The sequence below is a fragment of the Chroicocephalus ridibundus genome, chromosome 11 (genome assembly GCF_963924245.1).
Source record: "Chroicocephalus ridibundus chromosome 11, bChrRid1.1, whole genome shotgun sequence".
Taxonomy (NCBI): domain Eukaryota; kingdom Metazoa; phylum Chordata; class Aves; order Charadriiformes; family Laridae; genus Chroicocephalus; species Chroicocephalus ridibundus.
Window position 1 is genome coordinate 2,939,729 of NC_086294.1, and position 27,374 is coordinate 2,967,102.

A 27,374-nucleotide genomic window follows, 5' to 3' on the forward strand; every position below is an offset into this window, starting at 1 on the left:
TGTTTTAACAAGTGATATTTTAATTTGTTTGGAAACAAACGAGGTTTTAGGAAAGAGAAAGAAAAGTTATGCAGTAAAGCTGCTAAATCACAGGTGTTAAAGCATGCAAATTTTAGAGAGAGCTAGAGTTTCAGTGTGGTATCATGAACACAGGAGTAAAGAGTTCAGTAGACACATTGGTTAACATGCCAAACATCTATAACAAATTACTGTTGCCTAGCTTTGTTTATTGGTAAATCACTTTAGTAACCTGAATTCACAAATAAGCAGTAAATAACAAAAACTACAGATAAACACAGGTTACACATGCAAATTCCTGTTCACATATCACATGTGCAGGTACATTTAAGAGCACAGTTCTAAAGATTCTTGACGAAACCAGATTTTAACAAAAACAGTTTTAAAATGCAGGTATGAAAAATTACATGTGGAGAATATAAAGATACCTTTTTACATTTCAGGACTCAAATGCTGCTTTTGAATATACTAGAGATGTACGACAGCTACAAGATTCAAGTAAAAGCAGGAAGAGCTCAAGGAAATAATACTGGTCAGAGGAGAATGGGCATTTACTTTTCACTAAAAATACACGGAATAGCTGAATAGGAAAGTCTATCAAGAGCTTAGGAAAAAAAAAAATCACAAAGTTGTAAAGCTGACTAGCCACTAATTTTCCTATTTGCTATATAACAGCAATGACATTAAAAGAAACTGCAATTCAACATTTAAAAATGCAACTTACATTTAAAGACTTTTTCAAAAGTGAAATGCAATGACATCCCTACACTCCAAATTAAATATCTGCTAGGCTCAGACTGAAATACGGAATGTTCTAGATAAAATAAAAATACAGTGTTACTTTTCATTTTTTATTGAGAGTGGAATTGAAAGACAATTTCTGAAGCTTGAAAATAGTAAGTTTCACTTAAATGAAGTTTTCTTCCCATAGATGAGCTTTCCACAAGGGTGCAAGATTTTTTCTTTAATAGCTTGAAGTGTCAAAACAAAAAACTTGTTGCCATTCTCACATAAAGAACAAGTGTTTGTCATTAACTTAACTGCATATGCTTTTTGCTACAACATTTAACACATGAACAGACCTATAATGCCTACTGTATTTCACTACAACAAAAAAGAATACAGTATTTCCATCTACTACTTGTACTGCTTTTAAAAAAGATTAACATTAAAAATGAAGCCACTGTTTTCCTTACATCCTTCCTTCCTTTTAAGCTTCTTTCTTTTGCCTGTGGTCTTCTGCCATTTTATCCAGAATTTTCTGTTAAAAGAAAGCAATCACATTTTGGATATATTTAAAGTTTCTCATCAATAACAGAAACATAAATCCAATTTGCAACTCGTAAAATCTGTGAATAGTAACTGCAAAGGTGATAACTAACAAGACCGGCACTTCTCTGTATACCGAAGCGGAGCTCCTCTGAAGCACCACGTTATCGTCGTGTCACCAAACACACAGCTTGCCACCAGTAAAGACCAAATGGTGGCCCCTGAGAGCATTTCCCTGGCCGTGCTGTTAGCACCTTCCTGACAGGCCGGCAAGCCAAGGGAATTACTGTCCATTTTGTCATGGACTTGTGACAGCGATCGTGCCACTTACCTGGTCAGAATTCGCCACCTATAGAACTAGGGACAAACCATCTCCCCTCCCTAGAGAAGGGGTCTTTTGGAAGTTTGAGGAATTTTGTTATCATTTTGATGACATTTGGTAGTAACAGCAAATCATCTATTTATTTACTCATTGCTCTCAAAGTGAGAGAGACTCCCAGCTAGAGAAGTGCCTTGGCATTGTGAAACAAAAGCTGCATTCTCCCCCCCTTCCTTCCCCGATTCTAAAACCACATCAGTCTTACAAGAGTCTTTCAAGAGCAGCTCGCTAGTCATCTGTGCCATGGAAAAGCAAATCCAACCATGTTTCATTTAAGCAAGTGATAAAATTAATGAACTGGGACTATTTTCCCCACCTCCCCTTTTACATCAAGTCTTTAAAGTCCCATAATCAGGTACCTCAATGGAAAAAAAAGGAAAAAAAAAAGCTATGGGTGATGGATGAGGTGGGTTTATCTTACTACAAAGATTCTGCACGGGAATTGATTTTCTGATCTACTCCTTGACAGTGTTGTTTGCTTTGTGACATTTATTTGTGCCATCTGCCTTCCAGGGCCCTGTATTTGTTTAGGGTTCCCTATTACTGCAAGGGAGAAAGCAAACGTTTTGAGTCAGAGGTGCCACCTTCTTTTCTACGGAACCCCCGAGGTTTGTTTCCAGCTCAATAATCAACTGGTATGAAATCAATTTATGTGAACACTGCGTTATTATTAGAATGTTGTTTAGGATTTCCCTTTTTTGGAGGTGGTATTTAAAAGCAGCTCACAGTACACAAAGATACAGCAGCAGCGTTATCATTCATGCCATGCAATCATGTGATACCTAAGCCAATTAGAAATTGTAAAACATGCTCACAAAATCAGAAGTTGCAAATATGGAAATTTAAAAAAAAAAATTATATAAAAAAATTGAGCTTAAGCTCTGTTGACTGGTTAAAAAACACTCTCAAAGGGGCAACTGTAAGGGATTTGAGTCATCTGTATTTACTCTGCACCACTACTTCTAAGCCTGGCCTTTACTCCAATCCGAACACTCTCTAATTCAAGTTTACCAAGAAAAATAATGCTGGAGGCCATCTTAAAAATGTGTATTCTGCATATTATTTTCACAAGATGATGTTTTGGAGAGGTCTAGCTTGAGTTAAAAGTTATAGAATAAGCCAATTTCCACTACCTGAAGGCTTTTTTTTTTTTTCCTCCTCAATCCAGTCTCATTCAGCTCTATTCCCCAGGAAAGAATCACGCCATTTAAAATGAACAAGTTTTTGCCTTACCTTCAACTTTTGATAATGAGGAAGGCTGCTGCAATGGGTCTTTTTTGCAACATCTTCATTTGTGTAGAACAGGGAACACAATTTGCAATAAAACCCTGTTTTGGGTACCACATAATTCACACCTAGAGAAGTAAACACCACAAAATAAACTAAGAGATCTACTCTACATCATTTCTTTTAATGTCATATGTCATTTCAGCTAAATCTTAAAACCATAATTCACTTTACATTAAAAGCTGCTTTATCTTTAAAAGCCCTTGTTTTAGTCTAGTCAAGCCGGGGCCTAGTAATAGCTAAGTATGTGCAGGCTTTTCTTTTTTTAAATTTAAAATCAACCTTTCAGATTAAGGGTCCATTTTATTGGTTCCTTCAAAAGAACTAACAATGTTCTGGGATCAGTTTCTGAGTATTTAGTATGAATCTAAACTATTACCACTATTGTGATTTGTGCTATTAATTGGTGTTGCTAAAATATACCTCTTCCGATTTAATTTCTGCCTAAGGAAAGTGTTATGGAGAACTGTATGAAAATAAGGGGAAAAAGAAAGAAAATACTATAGGGTTAGGGGAGGAGTGAAGAAGGGAAGGAGAGCAGGAAGCCCTAAAATGAAAGGCTCAGCGGCAATGTGTTGCCAGAAATTAAAGTCAAATGGAATGAGAAATGCTACTGCAATGCAGAGAGACAGATTTGCAAAGAAACGGAAACAGCCTTACCAACAGGAACGTTTGGCTGGTATGGCCCAATCCTAAACTCATCGGGAACAAGAGATTTCTCTTGGACACTCTTTGCTTCCTGCTCATCCTGGGTGTCCGTATTTTCATGGGCATTTTTCTCAGTATCCTGTGCTGTTGCGGTATCAGAGGCTTCTACAGTTTCAGCCTTCAAATTATCTTCGGTTTTGGTTCCATTTTCTAATGTTTCATTTTCCTGCTCCGGCTCCTCAATCTTGTCTACTTTGATTTCTGCCAAACTATCATCGTTTTTGGCAGCAGATTTTACTGCCAAACCCGACTTGCGGAGTTTTTGATGATCCGAGTCTTCTTCATCACCAACCTCATCTAGAGTGACAAAACCTTCCATGCTCCGCGGAAAGCCACCCACGTATCGCTGTTGAGAAAACGATTTACTTATGTCAGCTTATTCTTAAATGTTTCCCTCAAACCGTCTTAAGTTTCAGAAGAGAAATATCGTCTCCAAATTTCCTGGAAAAATTCTTCCTTCAAGACCTACTTTGCTCATTCAAAACGTTACTCAAGCATGCAAAAGTGCAACAAGCTCTTTATAAATGTACTCTGCTGTCCCAGAATCAAGCGTTCAATTTCAGAATATATATTATCTTTTTTTGCATCATGAGGGTCCACTGTTTTATCATATCAACATGTGATCTTCAACTTAAGAACTTCAGTATCTTTTTGCTTTATTCTTACTTTGAAAGCCCTTCTAATACAAGTATTTTAAGTGGAAGTAATTTTGGAATGCCCAAGTTGTGCTTCTATTCGAGACAGTCCCACAAGATCCTCAAATTCATGCCTGCATAAAAGGTAAAACCTTACCAGAACAATTCTATGCCCACTAAGTGTATGAAAGTTAATTAAAAAAAAAATAATTAAAGAACTATCTTTCAGTCAGTGGAAAGCTTAGAGATTCTGCATTAGAAAAACAAACAAGAGACCACCCAAAAACCACCAACTACCAAAACTGTGGAGGTCTCCCAAAATCCAGCTTCATTAAAAGCCAGTGAATCTGTCCAAATTCTGATTTTTTGGGAAACATTCCCGCTGAATGGAGACATCAGCATTCCACATGATTAACCGCAATTGTGAGTAGCACTGAAACAGCGTTAGCTTTGCATCTGTGCTCTAAGGATGTAGGTCTTCGAGGGAGCAAGTTTGGGTTTTGAGGCAGTTTATCATAACTGATACGGACGTAATAAAAACCAATCCCTGCCGTTTGCATTGGCAGTATTAATCCCAACACCACATAACTAGCTTCCTGATAGAAATCCTTCTATCTGAAAACCATGTACACTTCCTTCATTACGGAACGCGCCTTACTTTTTTGCAAGCCAACATTCCAAGTCAATAAAGTTACTAAAACTCCACATCACCAATTATGATTTAAAAAGCAGCTGGTGGAACATAAAAAACCACGAGAGTGTGGGATCATCTGGTGGGAGAAAGGAAATTCACAGCAAGTAGCCTATCACTGAAGACACCTTCAAACTAATTTTTTATTTTTCCCCCTCCAATTGGAAATGGGCCTTGGCTAACCGCAAACGGACTTGCCTACTTTTCTGGCTAAGGGTAAACTACAGATGTACATACAATTTTGTGCAAGGCTAGATTACCATCAAGTCCCAAATAAATAATTTTTTGACTATCACTGCTCTGCTCTGTGCTCAAAGGAGTAACTACAGCCAGTCTCACGAGAAATTGCTCGTGAGAAAGCGGTTCCTGGCTGCTCAGTATTAATCAAAAAGGGAGTGAAGAGAAAGGCAATTAAAACTCCAGGAAGCAACATGGGTAGAAGGTTAACGGGTTCTGTCAAAACAGAGTGTGATTTATAACCGATTCCATTTGCAAGTTGCATCCAATGGAATCTTCCCATTTTCTTCCAGGAGCTTTAATGCCTGTTTCTCTTCAGACAGGTGTGCCACGCACGTGTTTTAAAGAACAGGATCTGAAATAGGATGTACTGTGGGGTGCCATTTAAGTTAGCCCGGGTTTTCCACACTGGGGTACCTCACTATACGATTACCTTTTTAAGCTTTTTCTTTGTTGCTGGATTGGCCACAACATTCCCCTCGGTTTTTATGGTCACTTCATCAGTTGTGTCCTTTTTCTCTTCAGTAGTCACATCGGCTAAATTGGCAACATCTGCATCATCTCCTGCCGAGCTGCCGCTTTCTAACAGTGCTGCTGCTTCCTCCTCATCCACTAGCAGCTCATCTTCAGATTCCAGGAGTAAACTGGGCTCGTCTTGGTCTGCCTGCTCACCACTTTTAGCGCCTGATGGCTCAGCAGCATCATCTTGTTTCTCCTCTTTCGCTTTATCTTCTACACTGCCACTTTCAGGTTTCTGAGTAGCATCTGGTTTAGACTTCTTATCACTTGGAGAATCTTTGCTGTCTGGAGAGTATGTTCTCTTTCTGTAAAGAGCAAAGAATACCTGGTTGTAAACCTGAAGAGACCCCAGAAACGACTAATAAAACCAAAAGGTAGGTTATATTTTTCTAGACAAGCCTGAAAAAGATTGTGTTTTAGTTCAGGAAAGGGAAGGTCGAAGGAAACCTTGAAGGATACCATTCTTAAAATACACAAAAGGCTGCTGCAAGGATGAACTGTCCCTACAGGACAGGACAACTGCTCGTGGGTTTTAATTGCAGGAAGGCAAGACTAATTAAGGACTGGAAAAGATTTCCTGAGGAGCCCAAAGAGGCTGTGAAGTCTCCATCATTAGAGGAAGAGGGTAGGTAGCATATTAGAAACAGTTGATCTCAGGGCACAACGAACACCAATTTGATCTCAGAGCTCGCCTGACTTCTTTTGGATAATTCCTGTACACTGGATAAGGTATTTTCGTATTTCTTTTAAACAACATTATGCTTTAGCAATAGGAAATTACCTAGTTTTATCCTTCTTCAGCAGTTCAACTCCTTTGTTTGGAATCTAAAATAAAATTTAAAAAAAAAAATTAAGTCACAGTAGAGCATTATTTATGCAACCTTTGCAGCATTAACTCAGACCGGACAGCACAATCTAGCCAAGTGCTTCCAATTACGCTAATCCACAGGTACTCTTTTTTCCATGCCCACTTTCCAACCAGTTAATAAACTATTATGTTAGACGGGACATTACCAACCTAGAAATCCCATGTCTTTATTCACAGTAATTACCAGTTATTCAATATAAACCAAATAGGATTATCCTGCTCCAGAAAAATCATATACAATTCCTCTTTTGTTTATGAGCTGCTACAGCATGGCGCAGGCAACGGCACAAATCAGTCTCAACCTACACTCTTCTCCCTATCATTAGTAGCGGGCTACATGGAAAGCTTTTGAAGACTCAGAACACTTCATTTATTTAGGAGTTACTCAACAGGAAATTCCACATTTATGGTAGTAACATGGAAAACTATTCAATGCATTGGTTAAGTATTTGAATTTGCCACAAAGCGTTCATTTTTGGTGCGTGATCATGTGCAATAGTAAGATTTCTTCATACTCTGCAATAGAAAACGTATGTTTTTGAGAGATAGCTTGACTGTTCAGATTTCTTCTGCTTTTTAAGAGTACTGGCCTGGTGTTTTGTCAAAAAAAGCCCAAACAAACAGCTATCAGCCAACTCTTCCCTCCTTGATATGAGCTGCACATGCAAAGCTGCAGTTACGTCATCAGTTTTGACAAATCTTATTCTTAAAAATGAGAATTTAAGGTTAAGTCTATCTATGTAGTTTCCCCACCAGGGATTAAAGGATGTCATCCAACACAGGAAACGCATTCTGTTGCAATACTTCGTAGTTTAAAAAGCAGTCCCTAGTGATATTTTGTCTTTGCCCTGTACACAGGAGTACAGCTAAAAGGAGAACCCAACCAAGAGTCAGGAATTAGGCATGCAGTGTACGATGACACAGTTCTGCCGCCCAGCTTGGTTTTACTCTCTGATCATTTTCAGAGGAGGGCGAGAAAAAAAAAAAAAGAGAACCCACATTACAGAACATTCTAAATGGAGAAATTTTCATCAAAATCTACACCAATTAGTTTAAAATCGAAATTCTAGTAGTTGTTTGGGGTTTGTTTAATCTGAAAGGAAAATCCTCTTACTTTGTTCTAGGCCTCACCAACACCATACTCATGCTTAGTAACTGCACTTAAGTAGCCAGAAATCACTAAAGCAAATCCTTACATTTTACAAGCAGCACTGGATTCTCAGTGATACCTGTCTCTACTTCATTTTACACCTTACAATTAAAAAAAACCCTAAAAACCGACTACTTACCCTTAACACCAGTTTCTTGTATTTTTCAGATAAATCCACTTTCACACACCTGCCTTGGAACCAAAGCGCTTTGTTGGCACAATGCTCGACCATAGCTAAAGCATCTTCTCTGGTCTCCATCTCAATGAAAGCCTGAAAAGATTAAAACACACATTAAAACCCACTATGAAATACACAACACTTCTGCAGGCAAAGCTATTCAACTTAAACCACAACATTTCCAAATGCTGAAACAAAATTTTGAGATTCAGCTATACCCATCCTCTCCAAACTTGCCTCACATTTTAAAATTTACCAACGCGCTCTATACACCCCAGCTTTTCAATTCAGTTAGTATGTCCCATAGAAAGGTCTGAAATGAAACAACAGGCATTTAAATAATCGGCAAAAAAGCTCACCATAAATTAAAATATTATTCCAAATAAAAAGCTTCTGGACAATGAAACTCATTTATTTGGTGCGTTAGTATCCGGGACTTCTAGGGTAGCTAAGCAACTACACCAGTATTTTATTTGTATTTTTTTTGAGAGAAGCCTGAAACAGAAAGGCAGCGGGTGCTGGTTATAGGCCCTGCGCTTTGTGAGGTGTTCCTCCAAGAAACAAAAGCCTACGACGCTCTAACTTTGCTGAACAAGTTTTTAAAAACACATCTGGGCTAGAGTATCTTTGGCAGATAGAAGAAAGCTGTTTCTGCATCCAGTTTAGACCACAAGGGATTTTGTTCTTCCAGTGAAATAAGGTCAGGGAGGACTTCCTAGGGGTCATACAATAGATTCTAGTAACTTTTCATTCCACAAGTGTGGCATTAGGGGATTCAGGCACTCAGCTCTTTGAGAAAGTGCTAGAATTTCCTATTTAACAAGGGAGCAACAAACTGGGACAGCAAAGCTGAAAAAAAGAAAAGGGAACTATGTACTTTAAGGTCCTGCATATTTATAGAAATCATGCACATCCAAAGCATTTTACTATACACATGCAATGCACTATCTTCAAACATTTTTTTATTTTTTTTTTTTTTTTTAAGAGAGCCACAGGACTGCTTTTGTTTAGGATTAAAGAATGAAAAATAAAGGGTAAATTAAAGAAATGTGTTAATAGTGGAATATATTTGTTAATGTTTCCTAGATAATGCTTTTTCAGCCTTAAATAACAGTTCCAAGACTCCTAGAAATCTGCATAACAAAAAAATTAAGCCTAGTTGCTAAATATACCTTCTTCACAGCTGAGGCCTGTTTTTTTTTTCTTAAAGCAGCTCACATTACAGCAACATTTGTCAGTAAGCGAGAGAGCAAACCACCACCTACATAGTGCCCTAGTCATTTCCATATCTATGCTAGTGCAGAAAGTCTACACATGCACCAATTAAAGGCACATCGTTTCTTCACCATTAAAAACCTTAGTTTCAGATCTTCGCACACGTATCTCCCTGTGTTACCTGGCTTTTCATTCTCATGAGTATGTAGTTCTTAATTTTTCCATACGGTTCAGCCAGCTTGAGAACTGCGTTGTCAGAGTATCCCGAATGTGGTAAATTGCTGAGGTGAATCACACGACCAAGTTCTGGTTTTGGTGGCTCAGTTTTTTGGTCAGGTTTACCCTCGGGTTTCTAAAATTAAAAGGGAATGAAATTTAAGTGCATAAAAATATACATGGATGAATGTCGCTTGATTAACTCGATAGAGCTGAGAAGTACATAAATTAAGAATAACTTAAATGCAACAGCCTCATAACACTGACTGCCCCAGACGAAAATAAGGCAACGTTAAAAAAGCAGAAGTGTTTTTACCTTTATTCTTTTGTATTTCTGTGACAAGTGGACTCTGACCGGTTTACCAAACACCAGCGCAGGTGTTGTTGAATAGTATTCCACTGCAGCCTGGGCATCTTCAGTGGTCGACATTTCGATAAACGCCTGAAATCATATCAAAACAAATTAAGTGCTACTCCTTCAAAAATTAGAATTTTTCTTTAAAAATCTCAAGTTCTTCCTTGTTTTCCTGCAAAAATAGCTGCATCAAAAATGAAAATTGCTTTTTGGTTACGACATTAACTGACCCACAGAACTTGGCACGAATTTCACATACTTTATTTAGGTGCACAAACAGAACTATTTGGTGTGTTTACATTCCACCTAGATTTGGATTCAGAACATTCAATTGCTTCCTGTTTTTTTCTCTTCTATGGTACTGGCTTTTTCCACACTCAAAATATGACACACTGTATAATGCAAACTAAGACCAAATAAGTTTTAAGAGAATAGTAGAACAATTTATTTATTTTATTTTATTAGAACAATATTAGAATTTGCAGGCATAGTGTACTTTTGGGAAAGCTATGAACACCCAACAAGAGGGATTTTTTTAAACAATATTTAAGTTAAAATGCAGTACTACAGCATTTCTGGAAAGAAACTAGTCACTCTTCCTTTCGCACATGTGACCTTGGTGACACGTGGGTCATCTTGCTTGGTAGCTGAGCAAGCCCTTTTATAAAAATTAAGTGTACTGCAGACACCAAGCAGTGCCAACAGTGGTACTAAAGGGCCTTATCTTACCTCATTGATTTTGTTGAGAATCAGGTGATTTGTAATTATTCCAAACGGTTCAACAAGCTGAAGCAGCTGATATCTCAAGTTCTTTCCCCTCTGGAAATCCATGATGTGAACAACTCTGCTTGTTTCCTGTAGAAGACAATGCAACCATACATAACATGAAATAAAAATGCGTATCAGCTAACCTAAAAAGACAGTCTGCCAAGGCTCTGCTCTACTTTTATCATTTTTTTAAAAATTTTTTTTAATCTTTGGTAGTAACCAAACCAAGGCGCATATAGAAAAGGCACAGAACCTCCAGGGATTCCCAGAGGAAGATGCCTGCCCAGCCAAAGTTGCCCTTCTGTATGTTCATGTCCCACAGCTTCATCGCAAGAGAAACGTTTAAATAGGGTCTGTGCAGTTTTGGAATAAATATTTTGTAGAGTACCTGGCACAATGAAATCCCAATCTTATTCCAAAGCTTCAGTATTTCCACACAAATAAATCCTAAGATTCCACTTTTAAAGACAATCCATTCATTCATTAAAAAAAAAAAATAATCTTATGAAAGCAAACAAAAAGCAATAACATAAATTTGTGGGGGGTTTTAAAAAGAAAAGTAACAAATATTTAATACTAACCACTCTGCCCTTTTGCATGTGTCTCGGTCCCTGCATATTTCCATTTCCAGCTCCTTTAAGAAATTAAAAGAACAAGCAAGCTTAGTTCAACCGGTATTAACATGTCTCTTCCCAAGTTCTTAAGAGATATAACGCATTCGTAATACTAAACCAGAATGATGTCAAGTTTTAAAAACTGAAAAAGCTGTTCGTTTGTTTCAGAGCTCTTGTAACTTGAGGTCCTCCCCTTTCTGATCATTCTTTTCAGTTTAACATTGGAAAAAGAGCTGCATTTACTTATGTGCAGAAATAGCAGAGAATAAGTAAAGCCCATTGAAAAAAAAAATCTCTTGTTTTAGAGTAAGATTTGCCATTGCAAAACATCTCCGTACACATGTGAGATCTCTTTAACTAAGATACAGTTTTTACAACTGGGGTTTTTAGATGCAGAAAAAGACGCCTAGTTTTGGTTCTAAAACACACCAATTCTATCATAATGCCCATTTTACTAGGAAACACCTGAAAACCGCTTTTTGCTCAGTATTTCAATGAAGTTAAGTATTAATGCACCCGTCATCTAAAAATTCCTTTAAAGCGTCTGAAATCCTCATACTCTGTCAGGATACCTAGGTAAATTAAGTAGTTTTGCCTTTTAGTCATTCAAACTATTTAAAAGGTAGGAAGTAACAACTTCAGGCAAGAACCTGATTCTTAGCCTGCCTTCCTGTGAAGAAGACGCTTGCATCATCTGTCTTCCCGTTTCTCAGTTTATATTCAAATCTATTTGTCAAATTAATTTGAAATTAAGGGGGAAAAACACTTAGGACACTGAATGCTTGAAAGTGTCACTAAAAAAAGCCCAAACAACCCCACCGACATGTAGCTAATCAGAAGACAGATAAAAAAACCAAACTTATAGACAGGAAAAAAATACAAGTCCAGAACATGTGTAGATTAAACATAATTAAAAAAACAGCCGTAATAATGTGTTTGGTAGTGAGCAGATGGTAGAAACGTAAAAGGGTGGGATCTGGGTACCATTCTTTGGCCAGGGAGCGACTAAAGTATTTCAGTTCCACTGCGCAGAAAAGTGTTTTGTTTTGTTATTCTAAAACACTGATAACAAATTAAAACAAGAAATAAAATCATGAACTTCAGTCTTGTAAAAGGAGGTGCCTGTTGACGTTACCTCTTGGCCCAACTGGAGGTCCTCCAAGGTGGAATGGAGGTGGTGGTGGTCCCAGAATTCCTGGTGCAGGGTTTGTGGATTGCTGCAACATAAAGGGATCACCCCTAGAAAGAACAGGAAAGCACACCTTTCTTTTAAACAAACGAACAAAAAACTGTGAAAGCTTTAATTCTTAAAAAAAATTCCTAATTTCTGCAGAACATATAAAGAGGAATCAGCTACTTTTACTGCTGCTCTCCAGCTAGCAAAAAACAAAGGGAGGTATCCGTTTGAAGAAAAGCAGGTCTGTTGTTTCACGTAAAACATTAAGAATGTCCTCTGCTTCAAGTAAAAATTACAAATCCTTTAAAATTCATTATTACTTACATTCCATGTCCTGAATCACTGTCAGGATTCCATTCTGGGTATCTTAAAAGAAAGAAAAATAGAAAAGGTAAGACAATACAATCTCCTCTACCTATGTAATAATGTTCATCCAAGCAGCATTACCGTCACATGTTACACAGGTAAAACACATGGTAACATTGCCCACTAGAGACACGAGCTGTATCTATCGACAGGCTGGAAGTGCTATTATTAATGAGAAGCTTCCTACACTATACATAACATGGCTGCCAATTTATAATACAAATTGCACAGTTTGTTTTACAACAGAAATTTAGAAGTTGGTGTAAGCGACTAGTAAATAAATTGCAACAGATTCTCAACTTTCAAGGTCCAGCTCTTTAAAATGTTACACATACATCAGTAGGATTCAAGTTATGAACCGAGATCCCTTTTTTGTCCTGAAGATTCTCTTTTAAGTCGCATGTTTTTATTCCCTACAGGGCACCGCATGTTTTCTAGACCTGCTTTGTGCAACGTAATTGACCACTCTTCATTTGTACATGCCCTCACACCACAAGAATGTTTACTGTACTCCAAATTCATACATTTCAAGCAGCAGCTGACAACGTCGGCTGTGAGTCGCTCCATTGATATGATGGTTCCACTCCTGCAGCAAAGTAAATAATTAAAAATTAACACCCGCGTACGGCAAACCATTTTTAACAAAATAATGTAGCATAGCGCAGTATCTTCTCTTCTAAGTTGAAGTATCGAAGATACATACATAAATAACAAAACTCTCTTTTTGTAGTGCTTTAAAGACACTGAAATTGGACCTACCTCTTAACGCCTAACCTGGGTGAAAAGGTGGCTGATGAAAAATATCTTGCAATCTACGGGCTTGATCCTGCCTCAGAGGTGCAAAGCTTACCAGGGGATAACTGCTGCAGCATTGCAATTGCATTTTAGAACTGGATGCCGAGATATTTTTTTTCCTTCATTAATTTTAGAATTTCCTCCACTCTCTGCTTCATTCCTCAGACTTTTAAAGATTAAGGTGAACTAAACGCTCAAGTTTTTAGAACCATAAAGAGGCCAAGAAATCGCAAGGAATTCAGAAAGGAAAGACTAAAAGCAATGAAAGTGCATAGCTAGGACAAACTACTATACAGCTGACATTTAAAAATATACGTCCATTTGCAGGGAATAATCAAGAAATAAAAAGAAGATCTCAATCAAGATGGTACAAAGGAGGAATAATGGAAACCAGATCAGCCAGGTAAAATTCCTTCTGGTTCTGGCTTTAGCACTGGCAAGGAATGTGGGCTTTCTACTTTTTTCTCTGCAGATTTTGTTGATTATGAAGGGAGTTTTTTATTTCAAGAGGGGAGAAGGCATGGGGACTCCTTTATTGAAGTATAGAGTGCCTGATCTCCATACACTTACGTTCTTACAAGTAACAGCACTACTTTGTGCTATATTTGCATTTGTGAAGTGACAGAACTTAAGTTTCACTGCTGCACACCTGTGAGCCACAGTCTAATTTCCCCTCTGCTGCTCTTCAGTAAGCAAAGGCATCAGCAGAGAGACACGGGGCAACTCAGCTTTAGGTTCTCAGAGAAATGAAGGGGAGAGTAAATATGGATCTTTGGGGGACAGTTTAACAACTGAAGGTTTCCTCCTCTCAGCTACATTTTCAGCTGTGAACATGTGTGCTGCATAGGCTGACTGTTTTATCTGTCTCTTCTTACACGTGTGTTCCTGCTCACCACCCACAAACGATTTTTTCCTAATCCCTCATCTTTCCTGATTTTCAGTTTCAGCCACACTACAGCCACCCTTCTGGATACAATAAGACACTCCAGGGGCTTACTGTAGCCTTTCCACATGCTAGATGCCTACAGTGCACTTTCCACAAAGGAGAAAAACCTGGATTTAAAGTCTCCCATAAAGTACTGTCGTTAGACTACACCGCAACATTACTCCATGATACACAGAATATGACATGGAGTAAAATGAAACCTTCACTCATTTTATCAAGAACATGAAAAAGTGGTGCTCTCAGCACAAGATATAGGCACTGCAACTATAAATTAGTAACACGCTGGCAATTAGGATGAAAAAAAAACCCAAGCAAGCCTATCTACCTACAAAACATTCAATACTTAAAACCAAAGCGTCTTCAGTTTAAAACTTGCTAACAAGTTTTAGTGCTATACTACAGACAACAGACTTAAAGACTAAAAACCCTCTAAATTTGGGTGCACAATCTGTAAAGCCATGGTGGCTGATTCTGCTAGATACACCATGCTTTGAAGCTGTCTTAACATGCAATTTAGAATTATTATAAACTGAAATAGACATTATCTGCAATCTGGAGCCAAAGTTTGGGAGATATAATTCTCATTATACTTCAAATGCTTTTAAATTGGCAAAAAAGGGAGATCTGATATATAACTTAGGAGTTTTTTCCCCAGGGAAAGTTTTCAGAACAACAATGGCTCATCTACATTATTAACTTTTTGTATTTAATAAAATTCTTAATCTGGACTTCCCTTGACTCCCTGCCTCTACCCAGCCTGAGCACCACTCCCTGCTGTTTCAGGGCACTAGATATTTACAGACACGAATTAACATGAACACCCGAAGTTAAGATAGAGAAAATCTGAAGGGAGTTTCTTAAAACTCAGATTACCTTTTGCCTCAACTGATGCAAGCAAGAGGACGCGCTGTTCTTCAGAAAATTAGGGCAAATTTAAGGACCTAATTTTAGATAGCCCTCTATTAGGGACACGGCCGTGTTTTTCCTTTGAGATTGATCACTGTTTGAAGTGTTTAACCTCCACATTCATCTGCTCATGTGGCACCAGCCTTTTTCTTTGGCAGGGAAAATAACCCCTCCTCATCCAACAACTCATTCCTTGATAAAGGGATCAGGATTGACAAAATGTCTAAGGGAACTGGGGCACCATTTACTTCACAATTAGAGAGAAAACAAACTGAGTCTTAAAATATATACACAGCAAATTAAAGAAGCAATTAATAACTTGGCTAAAAAAGAAAAAACAGAGGACTAGCCTGCCAGCTTAACTTCCACTAGGGGTGTTTAGCCCCCTGCTCAGCCTTAAAATACACAGTGTTTTATCATATGCTCTTAAAAAAAGTCATCTATGATATTTTTATTTGGAGATGGGGAAAATGAGATTTTGATACTGCAGTAGTAAGTTTACATTGTCCCAGCTAAGAAAAGCATTCCCTTTCTGCTTTCCATAAATTTTGGTTCAGATCAGATTACGTTAAAAGTTAAGTTCTACTTGATTCAATTTTGTGGGAGACACAAAATAAGGAATTCTGTAACTGTTAGGTATGCAAGGCAGAGGAAAAAAGGAGAGAAAGAGAAAAATTCTTGCAGTGACATGATTTCTGAAATTAGAAACGAAGCCCAAACTTGGGTCACAAGAAACAGATGATCCAATCTCAAATATTTTATGGTGTACTAGCAGTTTAATCAAAGCATATTCCTAAAAAAAAAGATGGTTTTACATGTTACAGAAGAAGTCAGCCATTTAAGTTATGCTGTCAAAAGAATTTTGTATTTCTCATACCTGGAAAGATATTTCACGTTGGATATCCTTTCAATAGATCTTCATACCAAAGCAAACTAAGAAGCATGAAGCTTTAAAATAAAGTGCTAAAAAGACCCCTACTTACAGGATTACTGGTTGCCATCTTCAAGGGCCTCAGAAGTTTATGTTTTCAATCTAACCAAATGAAGTCCTTTTACAGAACTGAGCATGGCATCTAAACTGGCAACACTTAAAACCTTTTATGAAAATAAACATCAAATATAGGAGACAAGAAACTCGGATTACTGTGATCATTTTTTTATATAGAAAGTAATTAAAGCAACACAAGTTCATAAACTGTCAGATCAGCTGGAGTCGTACAGCGCGTGCTCTAGAACCGGTTTGATCAGTTCCTTGCAGGGACAGAATAATTCTCGTGTTTCAGTAAGATTAGATGTACAGAAGCAGCACTTTGAGAGGTAACTGTAAAGAAATGGTTAGTAACAGCAATTCCACATTGCATCAATTTTACAGTAATAGCATGTATTATATTTTCAATTGAAGGCCTTTGAGCTAATTAGCCACTAATTGTGACAAGAGGGGCACTGCATTAGCCAATTAGCCAATTAAATTGCCTAGTATACTGAAAATCAGCAAGATGAGTAAAATTGGAAAAGCTGAAAGTGAGAAGGCTCTGGAAATAATGTCCGAATAAAAAGGCCTTTTTGAGTAACCTGCTACCTTTGCAGAGAGTTGAACTCTCATGAATAAACTAAGAGGGAAGTCTCAGCATAACCGAACACACCCGAAGATCCACTCTACTGGCGAGCCAAGTAAAGAACACTACGAGGAACGCAGAGCGGGATACTGCAACAGCAGACTGATTGCTCGGAGAGTCTACAGGGATAGATGCAACATGTGACAATAAAAAGTGAGTCTGAAGTGTCTAAGAAAGTTGTGAAAAAGGAGAAAAATGACGACAAATTTCAGCCATAGTATGAGACAGAGTGTTAAAGTGAAATTAAAAAGGCAAGAATGAGCTAATCTAAAACGTAGTTTTTACTTTTGCAAATAAGTGCCAGGGCTCTACATTAACTCTTTCCCTTTGGACAGGGAAAAAGCGGAACTGTGCAAGAATGCATCTTAACTACATATAAATCAGCAATCAAGACAGATGTGGAGGAGAGCTGAAACTAGCTTCCCGAATAGCACAGTAGATACACTGCAAAAAAACCCCAAACCAACAAAAAAAATAAAAAAACCCACCCCAAAACTGCTTGAATGCCAGATGTTTGTGGTTAAGAGAACATGTAGATGTAAAATATAAATAAGATATCCCAGTAGATGATAGCTGTTTGACTTGAAGTTAAGCAATCGGGGCAAACAAAATACATTAATGTAAAGCCCTGGTTTACAGTGTTTGTTAACAATTACCTTGCAAATAAACCAAGTGCCTTTTTCACTCTCAAACCAACTTTCAGATCATTTCAAAAGCAACCAGGCTATAGAAATAATTACAAGAAATAGGTAAAAACAGAACAGATACTACAACGTAAAGGAAAATAGAAGTATCTGGTGCATAACTCACCTTATTAGAATGAACTGGCATATCACATATAGAGCACAGATGGGGATAACCCTTCGGTAAGAATCCATGGAAGTCTTCAATATTGCTATTTGGAGGAGCACCTCTCTTTTTCTCAAAGAGAGATCTCTCGGGACCAGGACCACGACCCATTCTGTCATACTCACTGTCAAATTTATGATAGTTATGCGAAGTCTCACCATAAAAAGATTCATCCCTACACCTTTCTCCATCTCTTAATCTGTCATCTTCATAATCCATTCTGTCATAATAACCAGATTCTTGAGAACGACTTCCATGGTCATAGTCAACCACTGGGTTGAGACTAGGACCACGATCATCAAAGCTATCTCTTCTAAAATGCCTTTTTTCTTCCCAATCATCCCTAGGTACTCTGTACGGTGGTTCCCGTGTGGATGATCTGCCATCTCTACCATAACCTTCTTCAGCTCTCCTCCTTTTAAGTTGTAGAAGGATCTGAGGCAAGTTTTCAGGAGTAATCTTGTCCTCGGGATAGCGACTCAGTTCATCTAAGTCTCTAGCAGACAGACCAAAGCTGGCCAAAATGTTAGTGGCCTGGTCTGCATCTCCACGGTGCTGAGAAGACAAAGGGAGCGGACCTCTACTTCCAATGTTAAATATAGACTGCAAATTATGGGAAGAGGTACTACCAGAAGACAGTGCACTATGAGATCCTTGTTGGTTCAATGAAGAACTCATTCCAAGATTCATTAAGCTAGCAAGGCGTGCAGTACCCTGGTTCATCCTTCCAAGAGATGCTGGCATATTTAAAGACTGGGTAGCAGCAGCAAGAAGGCCTATTCCTGCAGAGAGGTCACGCCCATGACCTTGTGAATCCCTACTCAGAGATGACTGCTGGAATGACTTGGACATTGTAGAACTAGAGCTTGTCTACTTTATGGATCAAAAAAAAATTCTTTTTTTTGTTTTGTTTTTAAGATGTTTGAAAAGAGAGCTCACACTAGAAAGCTAGGCAAACTTCACTTCAAAAATGGTAACGCCAAGAAAGAGGATCAATAATGACTGCAGATCTTCTTCAAGCTGAGAAACACCAGACAATTCTGTAGAAAAACAAGCAGTTTTAGTCATAAATCCCTTTAAACAGATGCTGTTTTAAACTTATGCATCATGTTGATCTAAAAACATTAAAGATCTCAATCTTACAAGGCTTTTATTACATAACTTAACAGATTCAAGAGGTACCCAGAACCTACATATATCATTTCAGATAAAAATACAGTCGTGTTTCCTATACATACTACTCTTCTACAAAAAGCTACTTTCATACCGAAGACAAGTGAATTTCAGAAGTTTGGGATGTCTGAAAGCATCTAAAGTTTACTAGCATATAAGCCTTGATCTCTGGTTAATGGTTTTGTTTATACCCTACATTACTGTACAGCGTCCATGAGAAGACCACAAAAAAACTTAAGCCCATAGAATCCAAGATGATTTTGGCATACGATACATATTTGAAAATGAAACCTATACCGCCACAGAATAGGACGAAAGGAAGTTAAAAGTAACTGAAGTTTGGGCAAAAAGTTTCTGCTATAAGATCTGGTAAATAAGACCAAACATAACAGTCAATCTTTTTGCAGTAAAATTCAAATTACCGATGTGAAGACAGATGTGAACAAGAAAAATAAGTTTTAAATTTTGCAGGAAGTAAACAAGACCTCTTGCTCAAATTGCAGTTTTACAGGTAATGGCACTTCGAAGTGATTCTTTACTGTGTTATATTGCAGCCGTGACATGGGCCTGTACTGGCAGACCTCAAGCTAAACAAGGTCAGGCTTGTAGTGGGATGGGAGACCCAAGGAAAACCCTAGCCCTGCAGAAAGAGCCACTAGGTGAGTCAGGAGATGGCACGGCACCCCAGCCAGCCCTGCAGGACGCTGTCCCTGTCGCTTACCAGCAAACGGCTTCTTCCTTCGTTCAGGTCTGACACTCTGACACCATGACCATATGTGGTAGTTAAAGATCTGCCCTGTGTTCCATGAAAATACTAACCTCATATTTAAATAGTTGGTTCAACTGCATTCACTTGAAGTTTTCACCAAACAGTGTATCAATATCCACAGCGTATTTTATGGTGCAATGGACAAATTCCATAAATTTCTTATTTTACTGCAGAGCAGAAATAAACTGTAATACTTCTCCCCATACTCTTTCAGCCTTGGGACAGATACACAAAATTTAAAGCGATTCAACACACATGAAAACATTCCACCAGGAATACGTTGTTCTTGGATCCACAATGCGCTAAAGCCCTTCCAAATCTCTGCAGAGCAGTTTTGCTTCTCCAGCACTGCCACTCAGATGTGCATAAAACACATAATCACTTGAAAAAAAGAAACAGGCATAAATTGCATAGCTCCAAATGAAATCAGCTTCTAACAGAACAGGTACGTTTGGGGAGGAATGGAAAGGACAAAATGAAAGCAAGGATTTTTCCTTGAAGAGATCGATTCTGCAGAAGGCAATTTCTCTTGTACTGGGAACAGAAGAAAAAAGACCAAGGTTATGAGCATGTCTCTACCCCAACTGCCTACTCAATCCAGAGCCCTGTTTCAATAGCGCAAAGTTTCTTCTACTTTAAGTTGAAAAGCACTTGGGTTTTCTTTCTCGGTAGCAGCGTGTTACAAAATTATGTATTTATGTAGAAAAATAATAGATTCTATGAGAGATACATAAAGCACACAAAACCCACACAGCTCCATCTTTGAAAAGTAACTGCTTTATACAGTTTGCTACGTATTCTGTTATCAGTACATCTAAACTCATATTTCAGCTGTGCTTTTCAGATCCACATATGTTGGAGTTACTTCAAAGTAAGCTTAATTGTGTAACATTTGGTTAAGAATAAGAGATTGAGAAACATGGGGATGAAAAATAAGTTTAAAAGTAGAAGACGACAGAAAAGCGCTGCAGAAAGCTTTAGACGAAAACAGTAAAACAAGGATATAGGGAGAGCAGACGAGGCAAATTGAGTGAGATACTGAGGACAAGCTGGCCACACTAAAGAACACCTGAATAGAAAGCATTTAAGAACTGTACTGTAAAAATCAAGACTCTTTCAAGTTCAAACACGAGAGAAACACTAATACTCACTTGAGTACCATGTTTTATCTTATACACATTCAGTAATCTTCAAAATACTCTATGACAGTTTTACCATTTAATCCTTACTCCTTCCACTTTTACATAAACATCTCCTTCTACTTCATTCCCACACTTACCGAACAATTTGAAGCTGAACTTACTAGGTTCTTCATAAAATCAGATATTCCAGGGGGTTTTACAAACCTGACCCCAGCAGCGGTTCAGCAGACAACCATGTGGTCAGGAAAGGCACTGTGCGTCCTGCTGTTAATGCAAGGACCTGCACTATTCAAGTTTTCACTAAATCAGGAAAGTTCTCCACTCTTCAAACATACCCTTTCTCTCTGAACAGATGCTCAGTAATCCTCTTGTCACAGTTTTCAATTGGCTGTTCATTGTCCGCTGCTCTGGAGAGATTAGCAGAGAACAAAACCCAACAATTCCCAGACTGGCAGGGACCTGGGCTGCAGAGAACCGGACTGCAGGCCATGCTTCGACCCCACACACACAGGGAGGTTTTGCATAACCATACTGTGCGCAAAGAGAAAAATAAAACCAGGAAAGATGGGGAGAAAAAACGAGACAAAGAAACAAAGAGGAACAATCTTATGAAAAAGCATGAAGTGGGAGAGTAAGACAATCATACGATGAAGACAGAATATAACGCTGGCGGTTGGTGTGCTAGGCAGTAAACTGCCCTACACCTGATTAGGTATTCGAGTGGAGTTACTAAACAAAAACTAGGTTTCTGAGACATCGTCAAAAATCACTATTTATCACATCACCATCATCTTGCAACTGCTGCTGTGCTCTACTCCTAACCATCCCCCTTCTTTTAAGATCGGATGAAGACAACAACAAAACAAGGTGGGGGAAGAGCTCTAAAAACCGTACCAAAGAATGTTTAACTTCCACATGGTCAGGTTTAATACGTGATTCTAAGATCGCATTTCTCGTGTTGAACACTTCTGAAAGATTTCGTGTCAGTATCTGATTAGAGACAGGTTCCCACAGACCAGTGCCAGCTTTTAAGCGCGTGTGCCATCAACTGAGTCACCGCAACAAGATGAGTGTGACTGAACAAAGCTGTCTAAAGATCCAGACATGATTTAGTAGAGTTGAAAGTGTTAAGCTAATTGCTCTTCGTGTAATTTCACCTATACTGGGAACAGACAGGCTTTCAGATATACGTTTTTAAGATCTGTGGACAGAAATTTGGCCATATTAGGATTTGAAAATATATAATATAAAGCAACCTTGAAATAAGTTGAAAGTCAAATAGATTTCCGGACAAATGGGGACAATGAAAAAACACTTTATATCTAGAAGCTGCAAAAGAGATTTCTGTAAAGGCAGACAACAAAAATAAGGAATTTGAATCCTACCGAATACACTGCTACCAAATAAAGGCCAAAATAAGGCTGACTTGCATACACTATACAAGGGTTTTCTTTTCGTGTAAAACTGATTAACTCTTTTCAATAAAGCTTATACAACTCTTGCTCCACATAAATATTAATTTTGTTCCTGAAAAGATTAATTAAGTGAATTCTTGGGATACACTGATTGTGGTAAGCACAATAACCTCAGATTACCACCTTTTATAGCACTCCAGTAGGCTGAAAGTAGTTCCCTAGCTCCCTATTTCTTCTACCACTTAGTTTTAGGTTTGTTTTTTTTTTCACCCGAGTATATATATTATAGCTTTAATATTAATCTCATTCTTAGGACAACTCATCTTGTACCCATTCCTCTTCCACTATTTATAGAAAAGTCTCAAAACTGAAAAATAACTGTTTTCACTTTCTAGTCAGTTTCACTTTCACTTCAAAAACAAAATTATTCAGAACATATTGAATGTAATCAAGTAAACTCAATTATAAATACATGAAGTAATTTGCAAGCTGAAAAATACACCCTCAATTCGTAACGGCACAAAGCTCTTGAATACAGCACACCCCTGGAGGAAAAAAAAAGTCTCTAAGAAGTTTCACACCCACAACCCCTGCTTTTTAGATAAAAAACTACAGATTTTTCTTCTCCTCCTTTACGTGTTACACTCAGTGCAGCAATCCATTCCCCTATGGAAGAACTCACATGCTTCTTGACAAAACTGTCTCCAGCGCATCATGGCAAAAAAGGTCATTGACAGAAGAGATCTGGAAGTCCAAGTGACAAATTTAGACAGGCGTCTCCCCATGTTGCTCCGAGAAATAATGGTAATAAAAACAAGAACTTGCAAGGGAATTAGAAGCAGATGTTATCTAGCTGCTGAATAACTGAGTACAATGGATGTAAGTCTACCAGATTACTTTAACTCAGACAATACAGAAAAGGCCACTGTCTTTCCAAAAGCAAAGGAGGAATTGTCTAGCAGCCTTAGAAAGAGGAAAAATGCAGATTATCACCCAGTTCAGGTACTAGTATTCACAGCGGTTATTTAATATTGCTGTTTCACATGCAAGAAAACAACTCATCTTGTTCAACCAATCTTCAAAGGTCGTCACCTCAAAAATTCAAGCAGCACCTGGCACACTGGATTCATGCGCTTTTTTTGTGCGCAGATTAGACAATCTGTTTCAGGCCTCGCAGAACAACTGGAAGAGTTTCATTTCTTAGGATTACGTTTAGCTTCATCTCAGTGACTTGCTTGATCAGAGGAGCACATAATAATCTGAGATCTGAAGTTACTGTAACAGAAGATTGCTTCAGAACAGAGAAGTATTACATATGAAAAAGACTTATTTATAAATGGGAAACTAAAATGACTAGTTGAGCAGTTAAGAATCTTGAAGAACTTATATAATTTTCAACATTTGAATGCAGAAAAGAGCACTGTAAAAGAACCCAACTTCCTATTTCCACTCATTACATAATTTAATAAATTCAAGCATCCCTCTTTTTGTAAGAAGTGCATGGAAAAAAAGTGCATTTATTCCTTTACAGAAACAACAGAAGTGAAAAAAGGGGCCGAGGAACAGTACAGAAAGAGTAAAGGAGGCAAAAAAATGTTTATTTTTAGAAAGGGATAATAGAAATGGCCAGGAACATACAGAACAATGTCTGTCACGATTATGTCTACGGCTTCCATGCACTCCTTCCTACTACTTGTAAGTCCACTCTTTGTCACTACCTTCAGAGCTGCAACTCCACATTAAGATGGATGTGTGCAGGGTCCAGCACCTACGAAAAGCTTCATGAAGCCATGAAGACTTGGTTCAACAGAAGGGATCTGCTAAAAACAGTGTCACTGCGGAATGATACAGGATCTTAGCCTGGAAGCTCCAGGAATAACGACCGTTATGTTCATGCACTTGGCAAAGCAAGGAGACAATCACTATTCATTCACGTCAGTTTTGGAGATAAATAGTCTCATGGGCACCAAAACTTTGACCAAAAAAAAATATAAAAATCACAGAAAATACCACAATTTTTTTTTTTTAAATAAACAGGTTGCATATAAAGTGATCCAAAGACAGACCATATCAGAGAGTTAATCAGCGTAACAGAGAACTAATTTAACTTTTTTTTTTTTTTTTTTTAAAAAAAGAAATAAACAGAACACTTCTGTATTCTGATCTGGTAAGTGATTAAAAAGCGTTCTGACTAATCAGTGAATGTAAGTTTGCCTCCAGGCATTTCCAGAGCTGGGATAAAATCGCATTCTTTCCCAGCTGAACTCTTGCATGAGGTTGTAGAGATGTAGTCTAGTGGCAGAGACGAATCAAGGGACTGACTGTTTTAGTGCTCAAAATAAAAACTCTCTTGTTTAAGTTATGACTACATAATATGGTACTTAAACACTTGCAAACTAAATTAGTTCAGAAATATTGTGAGGTATTTGCTTTTGTTTTCAAGACTTGCTGACTTGAAGCACTGAGGAAGAATGCAGGCAGCATAGAGGCCACAAAAATACACTCATAAATTAACAAATAAACCAAATGGAAATAATTTCTTTGCAGCTTTGCTTACAACAGCTTCTCCCCCAGATTTGCTGAGCTACCCAGAACACTGTCAAGTATTAGATTACAAAATATCTTCGCATTCAACAGAACTCTCAGCAGAGACCTGTGCAAGTCACAGAGAAGAGCAACAGACAATATTTACTTTATTTCCCACCAAATTAATTTAAGTGTAGTCCTGAATAAACCAGATGGCAACCGTATTTCAATTGTATGGATCATAATACAATGGATCCTTAAATTTAGTTTGGAGCCTCAAGGACTGACTCTTCTTCCCTCCTCTTTAATCGGTTTTTAGTTTTTAACTTTAGGAACACGGATATTCATATTTTTAAGGATGCATTTAAGAATTTCTCTTGGTTATTCTTCCCATCATTTAGCCCTGGCATGTACTTAACAACTAGACACGTGCAAAACACTGGAAACTCAAGTTTTCAATAGACAGTAACTTCAGATAGCTTCTCTAAAGCAAACAAAAAAGGCTTGTGACATTGCCAGCCTCACCAGAATCCTTAGGAAGCAATCAGAACTCTTGAATTTGTTTCTTACATTTCATCTCCTTACCTAGTGCACAACGTGAAAGTACAGATATTGGGTTACCCCTGAGCAAACACATGCAGAAGGATCAAGTGCCAGCAACCTCACTCAAATTTAATTATTCCATGTAATTCAGTAACGAATCATTTTGTGTGGTTTTTGATAAAATTCAACACAGAACTCCACTAATTTATCGGTAATACGTTAAAAATGTTAATATATGATTCACTACATTTTGAAAAAACTAATTTTAATATATTAACGTTTCCAATGTATTAACACGTTTCAAATTTCAGGAAGATTAAACCACTGATCAATAGATTCTTTATAAAGAAGTATCAGAAAACGTTCCCTTTTCCTCTTCTGAGGCACTAAAACTACACAGACTGCTTTTAAGAGACTCATATTCTCAACAAGAGTTGCTCCCTACTTATCTTACTCTAGGAAGTCAGGACTGCCTACTCCATCAATAGTTCAAAAAACTCGAGGAATTTAAGGCTGAGTAAAAGGAATAAGGACTATTCAATTGTTTAAAACAGTATTAGATTTTTTTTTTTCCCCAAAGGTATGCTTTGTGGAAAGGAAAAAAGCTGCACCTTTACAAGAAGGGTATTTCAGCTTTCTTTCTACAGCATAAATGTTACATTTATTAGAGCAAAGCAGTTCTCCAGGTTCCCAGAAAGTTCTTTTTAAACTTTTGCTTATTTTCAGCATAGGTGAACTTTATATCTCATCACTTTTGACTCTGGAAACAAAATACGTACATAAAAAAAACGTTATTAGGCCACCACAGGAGGAGGGGGGGGTTAAATCCCTGCAGCACGATTTGTAACGACAGATTAAATTATATGAAAGTGAAACTGAGTAGAAAGAGGAGTCAAACGGATGCTTCTACTGTCAGCACTCTTAATGCTCGATTCATTAATTCTTAATGCCACATAAGCGTCAAACCCAGCAGTTTTTGAGACTAAGGGCCTTCAGAGACGTGGGGAAGGCACGCACGTTGCTGACATGCTGTTCGGCTTCCGAGCGGCCGTTTTTGGGGGCTGGGGAGGAAAGATGCCGGCCCTGAGGCCCCAGCGGGCACCAGAAGCGCCACTAGGGCGCTCCGGTAAAGTTCCAGCCAGCGGGCGAACCGTGGGTTTCGCCGGGGTCACCCCCGAAAACACGTTTAACGTGTTCAAACACCGAGCAGCCGAGCGGAGACCCCTCTCCCCGCCCTCAGCGAGGAGCAGACCCCCGGCCCGCCGCTGCCCGGCATGGCGGGGGAGGCCGGCCGGGCCGCGGGGCTTTGTTCGGGCCGGCCCGGGCCGCAGTACCATCGGGCGGCGGGCGGGGGCGCCGGTTGGCGCTGCGGGCGGCCCGTGGCACCGGCCGGGCCCGCCGCTCCCGCATGCGCCAGGCCCGTTCCCCCCCTCACCGTTCCTAACGGGCGCCCCCCCCACCCACCCAATCCCCTCACGGAGCAGCGGCCTCCGCCGCCGGTTCCTAACATGGCGGCGGGCCGGGGGCGGGCGCAGCGCCGCTCCTACCTGCGGGCCGGCGGGAAGGAAAGGAGCGCGGCGGCGGCGTCGCCTCAGCGTTGGCTGCGGCCCCGGCGGCGGGGGGGGGGGGGGCGGAGGGGAGGGACGGGGGAGGGGGGGCTGAGGGAAGAGGCTCGCGAGAGCGCGCCCGCCCGCTGCCCGCCCGCTCACGTGCCCGGCGGCGGCCGCTCCGTGCCGTTCCCGTTCGCCGCCGCTCCGCTCGGCTCGGCGCCGGCCGCCCGTTCCCCGCCCTCCGTGTGGGGATGTGGCCCGGGGAGAGGAGGAGGAGGGGAGGGGGGAAGAGAGGGAGGAGGAGGCGGGGCTGCCGCGCCGGGTCTCGCGAGAAGTGGGGGGGGGGGGGGGGCGCTCACCCTGCTCTCGCGAGAACCCCACGGCCGCCGGCCCGCCGCCCGCCCGCCGCTCATTGTCCGCGCGCTCCCGCCGTGGACGATGGGAAGGCGCTGGAGGGGGGGGGCGTGGCGCGGCGCCCGCCTGACCCCGCCCCA

At 39.4% G+C, this 27,374-nt stretch overlaps 1 protein-coding gene across 4 annotated transcripts; it reads right to left on the bottom strand.

The window, feature by feature from the left end:
• MATR3 (matrin 3) lies at positions 1-27,304 on the bottom strand. Of its 4 annotated transcripts, XM_063348657.1 has the most exons (15): positions 26,878-27,168; positions 17,724-18,802; positions 13,175-13,236; positions 12,609-12,650; positions 12,243-12,346; positions 11,075-11,127; positions 10,455-10,580; positions 9,687-9,812; positions 9,336-9,506; positions 7,901-8,032; positions 6,525-6,568; positions 5,658-6,048; positions 3,614-4,007; positions 2,900-3,021; positions 1-1,279 (listed from the first exon to the last, which is right to left on the bottom strand). In XM_063348657.1, the coding sequence occupies exons 2-15, from the start codon at positions 18,612-18,614 to the stop codon at positions 1,229-1,231; spliced, it is 2,709 nt and encodes a 902-aa protein (XP_063204727.1). In that variant the 5' UTR covers positions 18,615-18,802; positions 26,878-27,168; the 3' UTR covers positions 1-1,228. The 4 variants fall into 4 exon arrangements, with proteins under 4 accessions (XP_063204727.1, XP_063204729.1, XP_063204730.1 ...); XM_063348659.1 differs by lacking the exons at positions 17,724-18,802; positions 26,878-27,168 and adding an exon at positions 27,240-27,304; XM_063348660.1 differs by lacking the exon at positions 17,724-18,802 and having other exon boundaries at positions 26,878-27,195.
• Positions 27,305-27,374: the final 70 nt, after the last annotated feature.